This window comes from Balaenoptera ricei, chromosome 11 (genome assembly GCF_028023285.1).
Source record: "Balaenoptera ricei isolate mBalRic1 chromosome 11, mBalRic1.hap2, whole genome shotgun sequence".
In the NCBI taxonomy this organism is placed as follows: Eukaryota; Metazoa; Chordata; class Mammalia; order Artiodactyla; family Balaenopteridae; genus Balaenoptera; species Balaenoptera ricei.
Window position 1 is genome coordinate 98986249 of NC_082649.1, and position 20987 is coordinate 99007235.

Here is a 20987-nt window from a genome sequence, read left to right on the forward strand (position 1 = left end):
CAACCTTAAAAACTTAAGTCATGGTCCAAAATGATGTTGTAAATCCTATAAAAATACATTTTAGAAAGATTCATACTGCAAGTAGTTAACACAAAGTTTTGAGACTGTTTTCCTCCAGTAACCATCATTTTCCCTGTAGTGCAATACCATGAATAACTGGGTTTAGGGGAAAATTTGTGCTTCAGTTGAAAACTATGCATTTTCTAGAGCCACCCTTCCAGGGTTCCAGTCATCCACTGCCCTTGAGCTATGTTACAGTTCTGTAAATTGTAGATAACTGACCACAATGGAAAACAATTCTTGTCTATAGACAAGCAGAATCCTGTCTAGTGAAGTTGCGACTGACTTCCGTCCCCCCTCTGGAAAAAGCCAGTTTTCCCTCCATTTGCATATTCATTTCAATATTCCTGATCTATACATGTGACTGTTCTTTGGACATTAGGGACAGAATACTCCTAATTCTAACATATTTATGTGCATGGTATGTGTATGAAAACTCCCAATGAAACTAATGTGTTGGGTTGCAAAGTGTCTGGTAAATTTTAAATAAGAGACTGGTTAAAATTTCAGCAAAATATAAGCTGCCCATAAAGATTACTAGAAAAAATGAGCTCTTCAGAAATAGGTGAGATCTCATGTAGAATACAAGCTAGGTGATTTCTTTTAAGTCCTATTTAACTCTATACATTTGAGAACAATTACTTTGTACTTGTTCAGCTCCCCAGAATCAATGAGCTACCACCACCGCCATCCTTATGTAGCTTGTGTTAGGCAAGGGTAACACAGCACTATGGGGTCTACATAATTTAAGCAGATCAGCCTGGGCCATTCTGCTGGTAAGGCTTCTCCTGCTAGTAAGGCTCCTCCGTTGTGTACTTATGGATTGTGGATTTAGAATGACACAAGAAACTTGCTAAAGTAATCTCATAACAGTTAAGGAGGCTTAATAACTTTATCTTCTGAAGTAATAAAATCCCAGGTTTAGAAGAGATTTTCTTTTTAAATCTAATTACTCTTACAGCTGGGCTGGAAACCAAAAAGTAAATGGCAACCACAGCTTTGGCTCTGGCCCAAGAAGTCCAATAACCCCTCAAAAAATGAACAATGCCAAGAGATTATCACGAATAAAATTGTTCCCACTCATTTCTCCACATCATTTTAGGAGTTCTGCTATTTGGCAAGGAGAACTTTAGAGTTTAAAGTCTCAGTTCTGCTGGCTCAGTGCCCTGAATTTACCTCTTAAAAGTTTTAAGCGGATCAGATAGTGGTAGGAGCTGACGAATAAGCCCACATTCAACCAAGTCATACTCTTCAAGATTTTTAATACTTGAATCATACCACCTTTTCTGCCTCACCAAGTTGAAATACCATAATCTTTTCTAGTGCCAAGTCAACCCCTTCATGCCCCAACCACCTTGACTGCTCTTTTTTTAGAGCAGCTTTTACAGCCAGAGTATCTCTGGGTCTGCCCATGAACCCAAGGGTGCACCAAAACCAGGATCCCAAGAGTGGGACAGACTCAAGCCTCTAAAGTGATGTCACTGAGATACATACTCATCTACTTTAAATCACAGAATGAGTCTGAAGTCAGCGTCTCCCAAAGTAAAATCTCATGTCTTTTTTTCACCAACTACCTATGACACCCACGCAGCAAACATGCAAACATGGATGAAGAACAGATTAACAGTAAAGGCTAACATCCACTCAGGATTTATTCATTTAACCTGAACTGACTAGCCTCACTTTAAATTCATGATCATAAGTCTCAAACTGTTTCATCTGTGCACACATGATCTATCTTCCTGGCAGTTAGCAGGAAACGGCTATCCTTGCTGCAATTAAGGGCCAACTGCTAATTTATGCTCTGGATTCCATCACTAAGGCCTTCTCAGTGATATAGTATGTGCAATTATCCTTTCCTCTATCATCTATTTCCCCCTCTCTTTTGAATCTTTCCCACTGCATACAAATAAGCCTGGGACGGGACCGTGCTTTTGAAACAGAGTGTGGGTTGTGAAAACAACTTAGTAGATCCAGACCAGCAATTTTTTCTTAAAACAATAATAAGAATAGGATAGAAAGTGCCAGAGTGCATTAAAAATGGAAAGAGGAAACAACCAAGATGTCCTTCGTTAGGTTAATGGATAATAAACTGTGGTACATCCAGAGAGTGGAGTGTCCTTCAGCTCTAAAAAGAAGTAAACTATTGGGACTTCCCTAGGGGCTCAGTGGTTAAGAATCCGCCTGCTAATGCAGGGGTCACGGGTTTGAGCCCTGGTCCGGGAAGATCCCACATGCTGCGGAGCAACTAAGCCCGTGCACCACAACTACTGAGCCTGCACTCTAGAGCCCGTGAGCCACAATTACTGAGCCCATGTGCCACAACTACTGAAGCCTGTGCGCCTAGAGCCCATGCTCTGCAACAAGAGAAGCCACAGCAGTGAGAAGCCCAAGCACCGCAACGAAGAGTAGCCCCCGCTCACCACAACTAGAGAAAGCCCGCACACACCAACAAAGACCCAACGCAGCCAAAAATAAATAAAATAAAATAAATAAATTTATAAAAAATAAATAAATAAAAATCTAGATGTGGACACATGCTTTCACTTCTGCTGGGTAAATAGCTAGGAGTAGAATTACTGCTAGGTAGGTTTATGTTTCAATTTATAACAGACTACAAACTGTTTATCTAAGTGGCTGTATCATTTTGCATTCTCACCAGCAATGTATGAGAGTTCCATTAGCTCTACATCCTGGCCAACACTTGGAATTATCCTTTCTTTCTTTCTTTTTTCCTTTTTGCCATTAAAATAACCATATCTTTTCATGTGGTTATTTGGTATTTGAGTATCTCCTTCTCTGAAGATCTGTTTAAATATCTGCACTTTAAAAAAATACATCCTAGGACTTATTGAATTTTAAGAGTTCTTTATATAATACAGATACTAGCACTTTGTCAAATATAAATTTTACAATATTTTCTCACAATCTGTGACTTGCTTTTTCATTTTCATATTTGCCTTTTTTTTTTTTTTGGCCACACCACACAGCATGTGGGATCTTAGTTTCCCTACCAGGAATCTAACCCACGCCACCTTCAGTGGAAACATGGAGTCTTAACCACTGGATCACCAGGGAAGTCCCTTCATATTTGTCTTCTGAAGTGTAAAAGCTTTTATTTTAATGAAATATAATTTATCTCTTTTTCTTTTACGATTCATACTATTTGCGAAAGATGATCATGTCAACTGTGAACAAAAAGTCTTATTTCTTCCTTTCAAATCTGAATATTACTTCTCTTTCTTGCCTTATCACACTGGCAAGGACCCACGGTACAATGCTGAACAAAAGTGGTAAGAATAGACATCTCTACCCTGTTCCTAGTCAGAAGAGAAGCATTCGATATTTTACCATTAAGTATGACGATAGTTGTAGGTTTTTCAGATATCCTATACCAGTGCAGTCCCCAACCTTTTTGCACCAGGGACTGATTTCATGGAAGACAAGTTTTCCACAGACCGGGGTTGGGGGATGGTTCAGGCGGTAACGCGAGCGATGGGGAGCGGCAGATGAAGCTTCACTCGCTCGCCCGCCGCTCACCTCCTGCTGTGCGGCCCAGTTCCTAACAGGCCATGGACTGGTACCGGTCCACGGCCCAGGGGATGGGGATCCCTGCTATACCAGATTAAAGAAATTCTCATTTAGTGAGAGTTTTTATTACTAATGGGTGTTCAACTTTGACAAATACTTATTCTGCATCTACTTATAAAACTATACAGTTTTTTTTTCCAGTCTGTTAATACACTGAATTATATTGATTAATTTTCTAACATTAAACCAATCTTGCATTCTTAGGATAAATTTCACTTGGTTATAATGCATTATCCTTTTTATGTAATGCTGGATTTGATTTACTAAAATATTGTTAAGAATTTTTGCATCTATGTTCTTGAGGAATATTGGTCAGAACTTTTTATTATACTACCCTTGTCTGGTTTTTACTTTCATGGAAACTTTAGCTTCATAAAATGAGATAGGAAGTATTCCTTCCTTTTCAATTTTTTAGAAAAACTTTTGTAGAATTGGTATTATTTCCTTCCTTATGTGTTTCATAGAATTCACCAGTGATGCCATCTGGATCTGGAGTTTTCTTCCTGGGGATGAAAATTCAATTCATTTACTAGATATAGGGTTATTCAACCTTATCTATTTCTTCTTGAGTAAGGTTTGGTAATTTGTGTCTTTCAAGAAATCTGTCCATTTCATGTACGTTTCCACACTGACTGGCATGAAGTTATTCATAATATTCCCTTACTGTTCTTTTAATATCAATAGGATACTTAGTAATTCTCCCTCTTTTATTCCTCATATTGGCAATTTGTGCTTTCTCTCTTTTTGTCCTAATCAGGCTTGCTAGAGGGTCCCAATTTTGTTGATCTTTACAAACAGCTTGTGGTTTCATAGATTTTCTCTGCTATTTTTCTGTCTTCAATTTCACTGATTTCTGCTCTTCACTGTTACTTTCCATCTGCTTACTTAGGATGGAATTTGCCCTTCTTTTTCTAGTTTCTTAAGATGAAAGCACAGATAACAAATTTAAAACTTCTTCTCTTTTCTAATATAAGCGTTTAATGCTACACATTTCCCTCTAAGCATTGCTTTAGCTGCAATACACATTGCTATGATGTCCTTTCATTCAGTTCAATTTATTCCCTAATCTGCATTTACCTCATCCAGAATATTTTTCAATTCAAGTATGTACATCATCTAAGGAATTCCATTTGTTTTTTTGTTTTTGTTTTCATTTTTTGGCCACACTGTGTGGCTTGTGGGATCTAGTTCCCCGACCAGGGATCAAACCTGGGTCAGTGAAAGCGAGGCGTGCTAACCACTGGACTGCCAGGGAATTCCCTTTTTGGTCTTTTTTTTATACTGTCCATTTCTCAACTCAGCAGGACCCTCCCTCATTCTTCCTTCTTCATATAAAGAACATATTTGTAAATGTTTAAACATTTTTATCTACTAGTTTCATCATCTCTGTCATTGCTGGGTCTGGTTCTATTAATCGATTTTTCTCTTTTCTAGGATGTTATTTTTTTGCTTCTTTGAATTCCTGGTAATTTCAATAGGATATTGTTAATTTTATATTGTTGAACCTATTTAGTGATTATTTTGGGGTTCCCCCACCCGGGACCTTAAAGCTGCCTGCAAGCTGCTGGACCTGTAGAGCTCACAATCTTATTTGTTTTCTTTCTCTCGGGGAAAACAGTCCTGTGCTACCTTTTTCCAATATCTGAAAATCCATTGATTTATATATTTCATCTGGTTTTCTAGCTTTTAAGGGAGAAAAGTAAATACAATCTGTTATTCCATCTGGGCTAGGAGTAGAAATCTCCATTTACTTTGATTTTTCTGTGCTGGGAAAGTTATTTTTTTACCAAAATATGCCATTTACGATTTATATTAACGTAATGAATTTATTGTTTTTAAATAAGTTAATAAATATTTTTGATATTTCTCGGTTTTAATTTTTCTTAGACCCATGTGTTATTTGGAAGTGTATTATTTAGTTTCCAAATATTGGTGATTTTCCAGAGGGCTTTGTTACTGATTTCTAATTTGATTTCATCTCGTGGTAGAGAACAGACTTTGTGCACTGAATGAATTCACAAGGTGACCTTCTGCAGATCCCCGGGGTTCTCTCTCAATGCAACTCTCTCCTCTCCGCACTCTGTCTTGCAAACTTCAGCTCCTTCAGTTTCTCTGGTCTTTCTTTCTCCTTAATTCAGAGCCCTCCAAGCTCTGCCTAGGATCTCCCTGCCCAACCCGGAGCCTAGAAACTCTATTATAGGGCTCGTATAATAAATTTTTCCCATCTCTCAGAGACTCCTGTCCTTTGTTACCTAATGCCTAACGTCTTGAAAACTATTTCATATGTTTTGTCCATTTACGGTGGTTGTTTGTTGGTTTTTTTTGGGGGGGGTGAGGGGGTTGTTGTATATCAGGTCCCAATTATTCTGTCTTGGCCAGAAGCAGAAGTCCCCCAAGCTTTAATCTGTAATATGATACATATCAACAACTGTAACCCACATAAACGAAAGCTCTTTGGTGCCCTAGACAAATTTTAAGAGTGTACAGAGGCTTAGGGAACTGAGAACTGTTGCCCTAAACGTTGGGGTGCCCCAGGGCTTAGCCTTAGGCTCTGCTCTGTTCCCCACAGTACTCTTCTCCCAGCTAATTGTATCTAAGTATACAATTTAAAAGCACATGTCTTTTTAGTTAGATAGATTCATCCATTCATGCCTACTTCTCTTTTCCACTTGGCTATCCACTAGAAACCAAAACTTAACACAGACAAAATAGGAATTTTGATTCCATTTCCCCATCCACAATCCTCGCCCTGGTCTCCATCTCAGTAAATGGTATCATCACTTCTCCAGGTGCTTGAACCAAAAATGCAGGGGTCATTCTTGATTCCTCTTTTAGTCATCCGCCTATATTAAATTCATCAGCAAGTACTATTGGTTCTACATTGAAAGTTTACCTTGAATTGTGTATTTTACTTCTGCTACCGCTCTAGAAATGCCACATCCCTGACCTAATTTACTAAAATGGCCTCACTTCATTCAGGTCTCTTCTCAAACATCACATCACCTTCTTAAAGGAGCCCTTCTGGTCCAGCAGCTCCATCACTTTCTATCCCCACCTTAAGTCTCTTCATAGCACGTATCACTATCTGACATATCTTACTCGTTTGTTTACTGTCTGACTATTCCCAATAGAGTGTAAGCTCCATGTGGGCAGAGACTTGGTCTGTTTCTTTAATGTTATATTCCCAATACCTAGAATACTGTCTGGGTGATCCATAAATATTGCCTGAGTGAAGAGCCTTTAGGTTAGTTTTCTTACTATTTCTTGCCACCTTACAATTTATTCTCTACTCAGCAGATGCCATCTTTTTAGACATAGATAAAATCATATTACTTGTCTTTCTAAACTCTCCAATGACTTCCCACTGCAGGAAGAATAAAACCCAAGTACATTCTTACAAGGTCTTTCCTTCCGGGACCTGGCCCTGCCTCCCTGTACACCACTCTTCCGCTTCGCTCACTACACTCTACTCAAACCCGCCGACACTGTGTCTACCTCAGAGCCTCTGCCCCTGACGCTCCCTCTGCCTGCAATACTCTTCCTCCGGCTCTGTGAATGGCTGCCTTTATTTTCATTTCGATTTTTTTTTTACTTATGACTCATCTCAAATGTCAACTCCTCAAGAAAAACCTTTTCTTGACTACATTATCTAATGCCCCCATAATTTCTATAAATTACTCTGCTTTATTTTCTTTATAGCATCTGCCACCTAAAATTGTTATAATCATCTGCTGATTTACTCTTATTTATCTGTCTGCTATTAGAATATAAGCTCCATGATGAGAAATTTATGTATCTTGCTCACTGCTCTATACTCACTACCTAGAAGAACAGCTAGCACATAGTAGATGCTCAATAAACATTTACTGAATTAATGAACAGCCAAATAAAAAAACAAAGGAACATATTAAGCTAAAATGCCTTGCCTACTTAACAGGATTAAGCTGGTGTTCTCAGGAAAAGTTACAGGAGGTAATCCCAGAGTGTTCATTAGAGGTTTGTCTTTTTTTACTTGGCAGAGTATAAAACTATATTTTACCAAGGTGAAGAGCATGAAGATCCCCAAAATATGTCTGTCATGGCAGTTAGGCAAGTAGAGTAACTTCCTTCAGGCAAAGATTCCGCCTCTTACTGGAGCAATTCAGTCTTAATTAAGAAGACCTACCAAAAGCATTTGCAACCTGAAACCCGCAGGTAACTCAATAAACTCATTTGATTCAACTCTGTATCAAATACACTTTCTACAGATCTGCAACTAAGGCTCAAATTGATTTCACTGTTTCTCTCCTCTTCTAAAAGAGGGACTCGTGAAGATAAATCTATCCAAAAGACTGCTAAAGAAAATAAGAAAGATATATCGTCACAAACTACCAAAGTAACTCATTCATAAAATTAAGCTTCTTTTAAGCAATATAACCCGAAACCAAAGCTTAGCGTACCCCCACCCCCACCCAAAAGAAGCTCCCAACATACAGAGTTATTCACTCAGATTCAAAGCACGCTACAGTGCAAAGGGCTTCAAGTTGAGCACAGGGTGAATGTGGGCTTAATTTCCAGTCCTGCTTTTTCCTAGCTATGTGGGCAATTTATCTATGCCAAATAATAAATCAATAGTAAAAGTAATATTTCCAGCTATGTATGGACTCAAAAAGTATTCCTCCATATACCCTTTTTTTCCCCAGGGACTTCCCTGAAAAAATGTATTCCACCAAAACAAGGAAAAAGAAGAGGCAGATTTGGATCCTGAAATAAGTGAACCGACACAGGAGGGAGGAGAGAATACCCAGAAGGCTGGTGAAAGGAAATTCCAGGGTAGCTATGAAGGAGGCCCAAAGCGCAGTCACAGTAGCCTGGAAAAGGGCTGGGGGCTGCTTCAGGCAAGATGTTCTGGAGAAAATAGTGAGTTAATAAATAATCTATGAGCTTCAAAGTAATAGAAAGTGACTGACATTTCTCATAGAAAGTTTACAGATAAATTAAAAAATACCAGATAAATAGAAAATTAAGCAAATAAAATTACTAATTATAGGGAAAATAGAATGTTTTCCTAAAAGGAATTACAACTGTAAGGGAGGAAAAAATAATCTCCCTTCTAACCTTCTTAGTTCTTAGCTGGGGCTTTATAACAAAAGACACATTTACATGAGAAAAACAAACAGATGTTTATTAACATGTATACCTCATGTATATATGGAAGATACCCAGAGAAAAATAAGTAACTCTAAGCCACTTGGAGGTGACTTAGAACACTGGCTTAAATACCATCTTCAGCTGGATTAAAAAAAAAAAAGAAAGGTGTGTGGGAGGCCAGTTATGGGGAGAGGGCCAGGAAAAACACAGTAAACAAGAGTGAAGTCTGCTATGCTGATTTAAGTCAGAGCCTTCTCCGTCAACAGGAAGACTAACTTACTCCTAGGGACAGAGAGGGGAGGAGGGACAGGCACCTTTGTAACTGCGTCCTACACTTGGGCAAAGAGCTTTCCTTTCTGCTGCTTCTCAATTGCCTTCTGCTCAAAGCAACACGTCACGGTGGCATATTCTCGGGTGGTGGCATACTCTGACACACCTCATAACCATAGTATTGTACGTTGCCTGGTTCAAACTGTATACAATGTCTCTAACTAATACTGACCTTATAAAAAATTATGACAATATTCAGAAATTGGGAGGGAGGAGAAGGTAAGAGTCAGGATGTACAAAAGAGCTAAATTTTCATTTTTCAAATTAGGACTTCAATCAATTGTTAACATGGAAAACTGAAACACTTCAAGAAATAGCAGAAAGAATAATCTTTTATAAACATGAAGGTAATTACTAAAACAAAAGCCAAAAGGTTTGACCGTTGTTAATTCTAGGAAATGAAGATGGAGACAAGGAGGTGGCAAGGAGGCAGAGTTTTTAATAAGCCTTAGAGAAATGTGATTAAAAACCACATACATGGGCTTCCCTGGTGGCGCAGTGATTGAGAATCCGCCTGCCAATTCAGGGGACACGGGTTCGAGCCCTGGTCCGGGAAGATCCCACAAGCCGTGGAGCAACTAAGCCCGTGCACCACAACTACTGAGCCTGCACTCTAGAGCCCACGAGCCACAATTACTGAGCCCGTGCGCCACAACTACTGAAGCCCACGTGCCTACAGGCTGTGCTCCACAACAAGAGAAACTACCACAATGAGAAGGCCATGCACCACAAAGAAAAGTAGCCCCTGCTCTCCGCAACTAGAGAAAGCCTGCGCGCAGCAACAAAGACGCAACGCAGCCAAAAAGTAAATTAAAAAAACTTAAAAAGTAAAAAACCCATGTACATTAAAACATTAATAAAAATGTTTAAAAAAAAGAAGAGCCATCAATGGTATATTTAGATCCTGACACTAAATCAAACTCTAACTACACTATAATGCTAATAATAAGCGCTTAAGCTTTAGGAAGTGCCCAAAAGGTTTCAAAAAAAAAAAAAGTATATACCGAGGTTTATTTTAGAGCTAAGTGAATTAATTTAACATGTTGACCTATTTAGTAAAATTAAAGTTTGTATATATTTATCCATATATTTATATTTATCTATTGCCCACCCTATTTAAATGGTGGGCAATAGATATTTGTATATTTTCTTGCCTATATCTAACCCATGTTTTCTTTAATGTAGCATAATTGTCAGATACCATCCTTTAGTGATTTAAATTATTTTTGTTCCATGCAAATTTTCTGGTTTCCTTATTGTTACAGGCCTTAGTTTTGCCACTTCAGTGATCATCTGATATTCTCTAGCTCCTGTATCAACAAAAATTACTTTGGCTTCCCAAAGGTTGATCAAAGAGGATGGATCACATCTGTTTATCTTTAGAGCGCCAGCGCTGTAACTTCTGTGGTTCAGCCTCTGGTCCGTGAATCCTCCAGGCTCCTTTCCCTACCCCGAGAAGGCTCGGGCCATCACAACTACATCTAGTGCCTGTGTACTTCACCCTCCCTCCCCACAAAGATCACGGCTGTATCTGCCCCTTCAAAGCTTAAGAAGTGAAAAAAGAAAACACAATTCTTTTGGCACGACTAAGGCATATCAGGTGTGGAATATTCATTCAGCAAATATTAACTATCTGCTGTTTGCCAGGCACTTAAATTTAAATTTAAACTAAAAACCAACCAACCAGCCAAAGAATAAGCAGCTATCTAATTGACAAAACAGTAATGTGCTAGCACTGGGAAAGATACATATAAAGGTCATTTAAGGAAAATGAAGCGATAAAGTTGGGAAGCTGGTAATAATGAATAAAATGAAAACTATTTTCAGCATAAATATGCAAGCTACAGGGTTCTGAAATTCTTTACATAAATACTGTCACTGGCCTGAGGACAGGATGGCAAGTCAGGAATGTTTCCATTTTAACCCCATTTTCTTCTCACTTAGTGATAAGCTCAAAGTAGAATGTTAGTCACAAATCAAAGAGCACGCACATAGTTAACAAAAAAAGGTCACTGTCTTGAGTAAACACTCAACCAAAATTCAGTCTTTTAAGTAATATTAACAAGAAAGTTTGTATTAAACATTAATATAAAAATATATCTTAAAAAATTACTTAAGATGAGAAACTGTAACCCAAGTTCTTTGTAAACAAAGAAAACATCACATAACTTACGATATTTACTGTGAATTTCATCTATTTCCTCTTCTGTTTGGTCCTTTGTAAAAACCATTATCTAAAAAATCCAAAAATTCGTAATTAAAAATTACCAAAAATGACAAAAAATAGAAATTAGTACTATAAACTTTAAAATCTCAAATGTGGATGTTTAAAATAGAGGAAAATAATCTCTCATCTCTGTTTTATATAGACCTAGGAAGATTAACTCCTGTTTACTTCTCTTGAATATTGTAATTAACATACATTTTACTCATTACTTTTTTCATCAGTAGAAAATGCAACACTGATTCCATTAGAATTTATGAAGTATTAAGACAACAATCAATTAAATTTCCTACTTTCCATATTTAATTTTCCACATTCATTACTACAATAGGTAACATAAAACTACAAGACTGAAGAGACAGCTAGCAGATCATTAACAAGGCAGATCTTCTTGTTTGTCTTCTACCTTTTCCAGCCTAACTTTTCCAAGTCTACCACAAAGGTATACAAAGAAAATGCAATAATACAAGACTTCATGTGTTAAATTTCTAATTCACTTTTTAAAATTTTAGACTTAAAAGATCTGAAATGTACTTACACGATTCATTATAGTCTCCATCTTATAGTTAGCACACAGGTAATAGTAAAGTCAACGAAAATCTCACTTTTTTCTACTATCTGATTATAAACTTACTTCCCTAAGGTCGTTGCTTTCCTTACAAAAACATTACCGATGGTCTAGAAAAAAAGTCTACTTGGGAGAGCCCAAAACACTTCCTCCAGTGTCAAAGGACACAACGGCTATTTTCTTCTTTGGTATCCTTTCCTCAAGTTTTGGACCATCAAGCTAGAGGAAGGCAATAGTGAAGAAATTTAGGTCTCTGATTCCCTCAGTAAGCTCAATAAATGCTCAATCCTCATCAACTCTTAAAATTACTTAATTTCACCATCAGTATAACCATAGAAATGCAGAATGCCAGAGCTAAAAGGGGATCTTAGAGATTATATAGTTAAACCCCTGAGTTTTACAGATGAAGATCTTAAGGGCCACAGAGGTTAAATGTTAAAGAGCTTATTAAATGCAACCACCAGAGAAACGACAAATACCAAGGTTACCTGATGTACACGCACATGCTTTTTTCCACAAAAATAAATTCATCAATAAACTCTACTTTGAATTGATCTTGTGCCAGAAGACTGCTAAATACGATAAAAATGCTAAAATGAGCTGCAAGGAAATCATAATACATTAAATGGAAATGTGTTCTAGTACATTTCCCACTGAACAGATTTAACACTGGTTTGCTTTAATTTGTAGGGTATTCGACTTTTCCTTCCTTCATTTCTACCGATACTGAAAAAGATCATCAACATACGCTTTCGTTGAGTTTACTAGCTTCAAGACGCATCCTAGTCTTCTCCATATTTTCAATTTCTTGAACTATTTCAGCAGCTGTTAAAATAAAGGCATAGAGCCAATATTAATTACATGGTGTTGCTCAATGCACCCTGGTTATATAAACTCTTAACACTGAAGCTGGACGATGGGTATATATGAACTCTCTGTCCTGTCTTTGTAATTTTTCTGTAAGTCTAAAGTCATTTCAAAATAAAAGGGTTAAAAAAAAATAACAGAGTTAAAACACTTAACTTTTACACATGCAATTACAGTTTAAAATATAACTGGAAGAGTACAGCAAAGTCATTTTGCTCTTTCCTTTGAGGATACAGGTATAAACAGGAATCCCAATGGAATATGAAAATTAATGTTAGTGTGAATTCTATTCTTAGGGGATATCCACTGAAACTCCAATGTACAAAATGTTACAACAGTCTACTTTTCAAGGAAAGACAAAGGTCTAGGAATACTAGGGGGTAGATGGCCTTGACTCCAGAATTTTTGTCAGTAGGTGTAGTTACCAATCACATACATCAAAGAGATCCGAAATACACTCCATCTCATATATAAATACTTTTGAACGCAAATAGCATGAAATTCGCCAATGCTATCCTTCTGCCTACTAGGTCAACATATTAAGACTAAAATACACATACAGTATAGGGGGAAAAAACTACAATCCCTTACACACATTTATACATAAAAAGATACTATATCTAGAATTTGCCTCAAAATAATCCATGGGGGGAAGGGATGTAAATGACAGACAACACGCCATTAGGCATGAGTTGACAACTGTTTGAGTCGGATAACAGGGTAAATAGGGGAAATCACCATATTCTTCACCGTTAGAATTTAAATTCTATAGAACTTATAAATAATCTCTATTAAAAAGTTTTTTACAAAACTGACAGTCCTCGAGAGGATCATTTAAGAAGGCAATTACCTCAATTCAAAGTTTGTTTTTCAAGCACTGAGAGGTACCTCTTGCCTCCCTAATATCATAAAACCAGTAGAAACAATGTAAACAATCTCTCCCTCTGTGAATCATGGTATAACAGGTAAGCAAAGGGACCACTTGCATTCTACCTAATCCACTAACCCAAGTATCACTCAAGTTAGAGAACATCTGGCATACTCTCTTCTAAGGTATTAAGGAAACTGTACTAGGATTAGATGCAATTTAGGGGATTAAATCTTTCAGGGAGACTTCTGATTCTGTTTGTGATGTAAGGAGCTGGATACAGTGTCATTCTCACCCTAACAACAAGAAATGGCTGGATAACCTATAAAACTGTAACTTTACTCGAATCCAACAGAACTAAGGTCACAGGGAAACCACCTAGCCTGAAATCTAAGGAAAGTCAGGTGCCTTAGAGAAGAGAGGGGTCATGAGTACTGGCTGACATAAGAAAACAAGGATTATCCTACCACTGGGTAAGAAGATTTCAGATAAACTTTTTTTTTTTTTTGGCCGCACAGCAAGGCATGCGAGATCTTAGTTCCCAGACCAGGGATCGAACCCCCACTCCCTGCAGTGGAAGCGGTCTTAACCACTGGACCGTCAGGAAAGTCCCTCAGATAAACTTTTTGATGAACTGCAAAAGGCCAAGGGTGAACCACCATGAAAATATAAAAATCCTGGGAATCTTAGACACAAGGGGACTCACACCTATTCCAAGGTTTTCTGTAGACCTTACTGGATACTCTCAAGAACTACTAGGGGAAAGATGAGAAATTAGAAAAAGTATCCCTCTGGATACAGGCTTGGGAAAGAACAGCCCCCAGTGCAGGAAGGACATGAAGCCCCATCAGATCTTTAACCCTTAGGAAACAAAAGCATTAAGCCACTGAGGGAAGGTCGGCAAAACTGAAGTCCCCAGAGCACAGGTAAATGGAGAAAGTAAACAAACAAAACCCTCTACTCTGGCAGAAGGGTCAGGAAACTGCCCTGGGCCCAGACCACTAGAGGACCCTTGCCACTTGGGGAGGCACAGGATCACTGAGAGAGACCCACCTGTGAGACCCAGAATCAAGGGCCTGCCTAAGAGGAGGCTAAGCTAGAATAACAGAGAACAGCCTCGTGTTCCCTACCACGGAGCCAGGACACTCCAAGTGACAGGTAACTGTAATCAGCCACTGGGAGAGAAGTGAGCATGGAAAGACTCCTTAAGGCACAGGATCACAGGGAAAACCTGAGTGCGAGTGATACAAGTACATTTTAAAAACAAACAAACAAACTTCTGGTAACTCAGGCACCGACCTAAAAAGCACAAGGGATATGAAAGTGGTGGGCAACCGAGGACAACCACAGCAACAACAAAATCCAAACCAATCAACCACACACAGTAAAGTCCTAGCAGAAGAAGAGACAAGTCCATTTTTTAGTCATTCATACTATTTACTTCAGCATTTAGAGTCTCACACATTAAGTCTGGTTTTCAACCAAAATTTACAAGATATATGAACAAGCAAGCAAACAAACAACAATAACAAAACCAAACTCAGATACCAGTTGCCCAGATGTTACAACTACCAGACATGGAATTTAAAATAACTACAATTAATATGCTAAAACGTCTAGTGGAAAAGATGAACAACATGCAGGAACAGATGGGGCATTTCAGGAGAGAGATGAAATCATCAAGAAGAATAAAACAGAAATGTCAGAAATAAAAAAACATTAGCAGAGATAACTTGACCCAGTTAAGGAAAGAATCGGTGAACTTAAAAATGGGATCGATGGTATTACCCAAACAGAAACAGAGAAAAAGGGGGAAAAAAACCACAAAAAAACCCAGAATAGAGCAACTAAGAGCTGTGAGACAATATCAAAAGCCCTAACATACACGTAATAGAAATCCCAGAAGAAGAAAAAAGGGAGAGAAAATATTTGAAGACCTAATGGCCAGAATTTGCTAAATATAATGAAAGATGTCAAACCACAAATGCAAGAAGCTCAAAGAATATCAAGCAGAATAAATAACAAAAAACATAACAAAACAAAAACACAACAATATACCTACACATAGACACACAAAGAAAATCTTGAAGCCAGTGAGAAAAAGGGGTATACCACACCAAGAAAAGTCATGTATCACATCATACTGCTCATCAAAAACTAGTCAACCCAGAAGACAACAGAATGAAGAATTTAAAGTGTTGGGGAAAAAACCTACCAACCCAGAATTCTATATCAAGGGCAATATTTTTCAAAAGTGAAAGAGAAATGAAGACTTTCTGAGACAAACAAAAACTGACAGAATGTATTATTAGCAGATCTGTACCAAAAAAAGTGTTAACGGAATTTCTTCAAGCAAAAGAAATTTAAAACCAGAAATTCATCTCTGTAAGAAGAAACAAAGTGTTAGAAATGGTAAAAATGAAGGTAAATATGAAATATACTTTTCTTATTTTTAACTACTATAAAAGACAATTGTCTGTTTAAAGGAAAAACCATAGCAATGCATTGTGTTTACAGCATGACAACAACAGCACAAAGAATTAGGGACTGGGAGTAAACTGTTGTATAAGGTTCTTATACTACAAGCGAAGTGGTACATTATCTGAAGGTAGACTGTGACTAATTAAAGGTGTACACTGTAAACCCTAAGGCAAACACTAAAATTTTGAAAAAGAGGTACAATAATAAGTCAATAGTAGAAATGAAATATAATTTTTAAAATACTCAATTAATCCAAGATATTTAAAAAAAAAAAAAGGATAGAAGGAACAAAAAGCAGATGGAACAAACAAAACAACTAGCAAGATGTTAAGTTGAAAGCCAACTACATCAAATGTAAATGGTCTAAAGGCACTAATAAGAGCCAGAGAATGCAGACTGGATTAAGAAAGAAAAACCAAACAATATACTGTCAACAAAGAACCCATTTTAAGTAAAAGACACAGATTCAAAATAGGTTCAAAACAAAGAATGGAAAGCGATGTATCTTGTAAATACCAATGAAAAGAAATCTGAAATAGCTATATTAATATGAGGCACGAGAGACTCCAGAGCAATGAATGTTATCAGGGACAAAGAGGGAAATTACAGAAAGGGGTCAAGTCACCAAGAAGACTTAACAATACTAATGTGTTTGCACCTAAAACAGAAATCAAAAATACATACATGAACAAGAACTTCTGTTTCCAAACAAGATGGCCTAGATTCATTTCTCTTCTCATTTCTCATAATCTTACCTGCAAAGTATAACTACAAACCCTGGATATAACAGACAAGGTTAAGAGAATTCTGAAAAGTGGAAGGAGGAAAATGGACTGGCTAAGGACCTCAGAATTTGAGGAACAACACTGTGGTAAGTTTCCCGGGTTTTCTTTTTTATCTTCACAATATCCCAGACTCGTCTCTGGTGAAGCCTGCAATCCAGAACCACCAACACTCACAGAAGAAAGAAAAAAAAAGTCCCAAGAAAAACCTATTCTAAGCAAAGGTCAGTGAAAGGGAGAGATCAGAAACCTTTCTGACAATATCCAACCTACTCCAGCTAAAACACTGCTGATGCTCCCAGCCTGCCGCACAAACTTCTCCCCACACTTAGTTAATTTAAAGATCTGTAAAATTAAAATACAGGTACTATATTTACTGAAAAAAATCTGCATATAATCTGCAGTTCAAACCCATGTTGTTCAAGGGTCAACTGTATATCTCTTTTAAAGCAGTTTAAATGATACATTTGTTATTAATTTCTTGTACTGAGAAGAGGAAACTAAATAACAACAATAAAAATTGGAAACAAAGGGCTTCCCTTGTGGCGCAGTGGTTAAGAATCTGCCTGCCAATGCAGGGGACATGGGTTCGAGCCCTGGCCCAGGAAGATCTCACATGCCACGGAGCAACTAAGCCCGTGTGCCACAACTACTGAGCCCGCGAGCCACAACTACTGAGCCCGTGAGCCACAACTACTGAAGCCTGTGTGCCTAGAGCCCATGCTCCGCAACAAGAGAAGCCACTGCAATGAGAAGCCCACGCACCACAACGAAGAGTAGCCCCCGCTCACCGCAACTAGAGAAAGCCCGCACGCAGCGACGAAAACCCAACACAGCCAAAAATAAAAACAAATAAATAAATAAATTTATTTTTTTAAAAATTGGAAACAAAGTGAAACAAATGAACTGTCACTGTATTATTTCAAATAACATAACCACAATAAAGGGAAAAAATAACTTATGAACACAGTATTTGACTATGTACCCTTAGTGCAGGTGAGGGGGCAGGGGAGAGGGAAGGCTGGGTAGAGAGAACTAAAAAAAAATCTGGAATTCTTTCTCTGGTTGCAGAGAGGTGTAGTAGTACAGATGAAGCAATTCTGAAACGATTTTAGATATATTACAGAACTGAACAAATTAGTAAACGTGCTGATGCTACTGAGAGGGAAGATTCTCCCTGTGGAAAAAGGGAAATACAAATATGAAATAGAGAACGGTAAAGAAGACCCCTGTGGGGCTGGATTGAAAGTAAAGGTATCGGTATGTTCTCATGATTTCTAATATGTATAAGTGGATTTACATGCATACATATACATGTAGTATACAGGCATACATGCATGTGTATGTATATACATATCCATGTATGCATATGTATATGTGTGTATATATTCCTGAGCTCCATCTGCTGAAAGAGTCTAGAAGCAAAGGTACCAGGTAGCAATGAGCATAGCTGGTAGCCTTATCTTGTTTTCCCCCCAAAAGAACCAAAGCTTCTCAGGGAAATGGCTGATTCCAGGGCTGGGACAGGGAATCACTACCTTGTTATGCTAGAAATAAGGAAATGGTAAAAAATTATAATGATAATAATGAAAGTATGGCATGAGGACCAAGGATCAGCATGGAGAAGCTGCCACTGGTCAAATCTAGAAACATAAACACCAAAATAATTCAGGATGGAAATAAGCTATAAATCTGTGAATCCATATTGATAATAGACAAATTAAATACAAGAAGGGAAGGCTCCTGTTTTCAGTACCATGGCAGGTGTCAACTGACAAATGTGGAAGGAAGGCTAAAATTAGAAAGTCATCATTGTGCAACTACACAGAAAAGACCAGTTCAGCTAAAAATTACCAAAGAATGCTAAATACAGGCATGAGATTTTAATGAGGTATAGAATATGTAGATGGTATAAAAGTGTCTCTCTACAGATTTCTTACTAGGGGTAATGAGGAAACTACACAACAGTGAAGAAACTGACAAGGTGATCAAACCCGCCATCACAAATGAAGGGCACAAAGATGTCAAATACCTCTAGATGTGATATTCTGAGAAGGACAAAACATCACTTATATAGTATTCTGGCCACGAATGCACAACCTGAACATAATTAAAGGAAACATAGGACAAAGCCAAAATGAGGAACATTCTATTTGGGGAAAAAACCCAACAACAACAAAGACTGTATTCTTTTAAAATGCCAATGTCAATGTCATAGAAGACAAAGAAAGGCGGAGGAATTGTTCCAGACTGAAAGAGACTGAGAGGATATTACAACTAAATTTAATAATGTGATCCAAAACTGGATCATGTACTGGAGGGGGAAAAAAAATCCATAAAGGCCATTACTGGGTCAACTGCTAAAACTGGAATAGAGATGACAGATTAAAGGACTATTTAACAAAGATAAATTTACTAAAGTTGATAACTGTACTGCAACAATAAAAGAGAATATCTCTTTTCTTAGGAAATACACAATAAAGTATTTAGGAGACAAGATTATACGCCTTATTCTCAGATGGTTTAAGAAAAAAATATGTGTATATAAAGATGTACACACACACAAATACATATACATTAATAAAGAGAGAGAAACAGTAATTCATAAAGCAAATGGGGCAAAATGTTAACAGGTGAATCTGTGTAAAGGGTACATATGTGTTCTTTATGATAATGTTTCAACCTTCCCATAAGTTCAAAATTATTTCCAAATAAAGTTTTTTTTTTAAAGAATGCAAAGCTAAGACTTTTTCAGACAAATAAAAGTGGAAAGAACTTGTCTCAACACATGTGCACTACAAGAAGCATTAAATGAAGATTTTCAGACCAAAAGAAAATGACATCAGATGGAAACCTGGATCTAAGCAAAGAAATAAGAAATACTATAAATGGTGAATGCATAGGCACATAAAGACTTTCCTTCTCAATTTTTAAAATGTCTTTAAAGGAAAATTGACAGTTTAAAGCAAAAATGGTAACAAAGTATTATGAGGTTTATAACACATAGAAGAAAAATCTATGACAATAAAACCACGATGGAAAGAGTAAGGTCCTTATGTTAAACACATAGTACAAAGATATCTGAAGGTAGACTGTGATAAGTTTAAGATGCACGTGGTAAACTCTAGAACAACTGCCAAAAGAAATTAAACAGAGGTACAGCTAATAAGCCAACAGCGGAGATAGAATAGAGAACTAAAAAATAATCTAGAAGAAAGCAAGAAAAGAAAGAAAAAAAACAAAGAATGGACAGGACAAAGACAACATAAAGAGCAAGATGGTAGACTTAAACCCCACCAAATAGATTAAATGAAAAAGTTTTAAATGCTACAGTTTAATGGTATATCTTGTCAAATTAAGTTTAAAAAGCAAATCCAAACCACACAGGCTTACCACAAAACACAGTTTAAATATAATGACACAATATGTTTAAAGAAAAAAGTGAAATAAGATTATTATTTATGGAATATCACCAGAGACTAAAACAAATATGTCGTAATAATGAATAGGTTAATTCATCAAGAAGACATAACAATACTAAATGCACATACACCTAATTACTGAGATTCAAAATGTAAAGAAAACGGAACATACTGAAAGGAAAAATAAAAAATCCACAAATACCCTGGGAGATTTCAATAATCCCCTCAGTATTGACAGAATCAGTAAACATAGCATAAGTAAGGATGTAGAAGACTTGAACATACTAACTAGCAACTTTACATAACTAACACTACAGATCACTGAACAAAAAAAACTAAAATTTTCAAGTGCTTAAGGGACACTCACCAAGGAAGACCTAATGCTGAGTTATAAAACAAGTCTCAATAAATGTAAAAGGTCCAAAATCATACAGAACTGCTTCAATGGAATCAAATTAGAAATGATTTAAAAAAAAGATATCTGGGAAATATTCAAATATTTGGAAATTGAAAACATTTCCAAATAACCCACGGGTAAAAGAAGAGATCACAACAAAAATTAGAAAATATTTTAACTGAATGAAAAGGAAAATACCAGAGAAATGAAAGCACATGGCTACATAAAAATCTATAAGCCCGTGTTTATGGGAGCTTTATCCAGAAT

The 20987-nt window shown here is 37.1% G+C and overlaps 1 protein-coding gene across 6 annotated transcripts in view; it reads right to left on the bottom strand.

Annotated features, from left to right (window-relative positions):
* The window catches only part of RAD18 (RAD18 E3 ubiquitin protein ligase), a 99844-nt gene that overhangs the window by 39987 nt on the left and 38870 nt on the right, over positions 1–20987 (bottom strand). For 5 of the 6 annotated variants that reach the window (XM_059937723.1, XM_059937726.1, XM_059937724.1 and 2 more), the window contains 2 exons: positions 12652–12728; positions 11285–11345 (listed from right to left, as the gene is read on the bottom strand). In XM_059937723.1, the coding sequence (XP_059793706.1) occupies positions 11285–11345; positions 12652–12728 (138 nt within the window). Of the gene's footprint in view, positions 1–11284; positions 11346–12011; positions 12123–12651; positions 12729–20987 lie in introns of those variants that run through there. The other variant, XM_059937729.1, reaches the window with a different exon arrangement.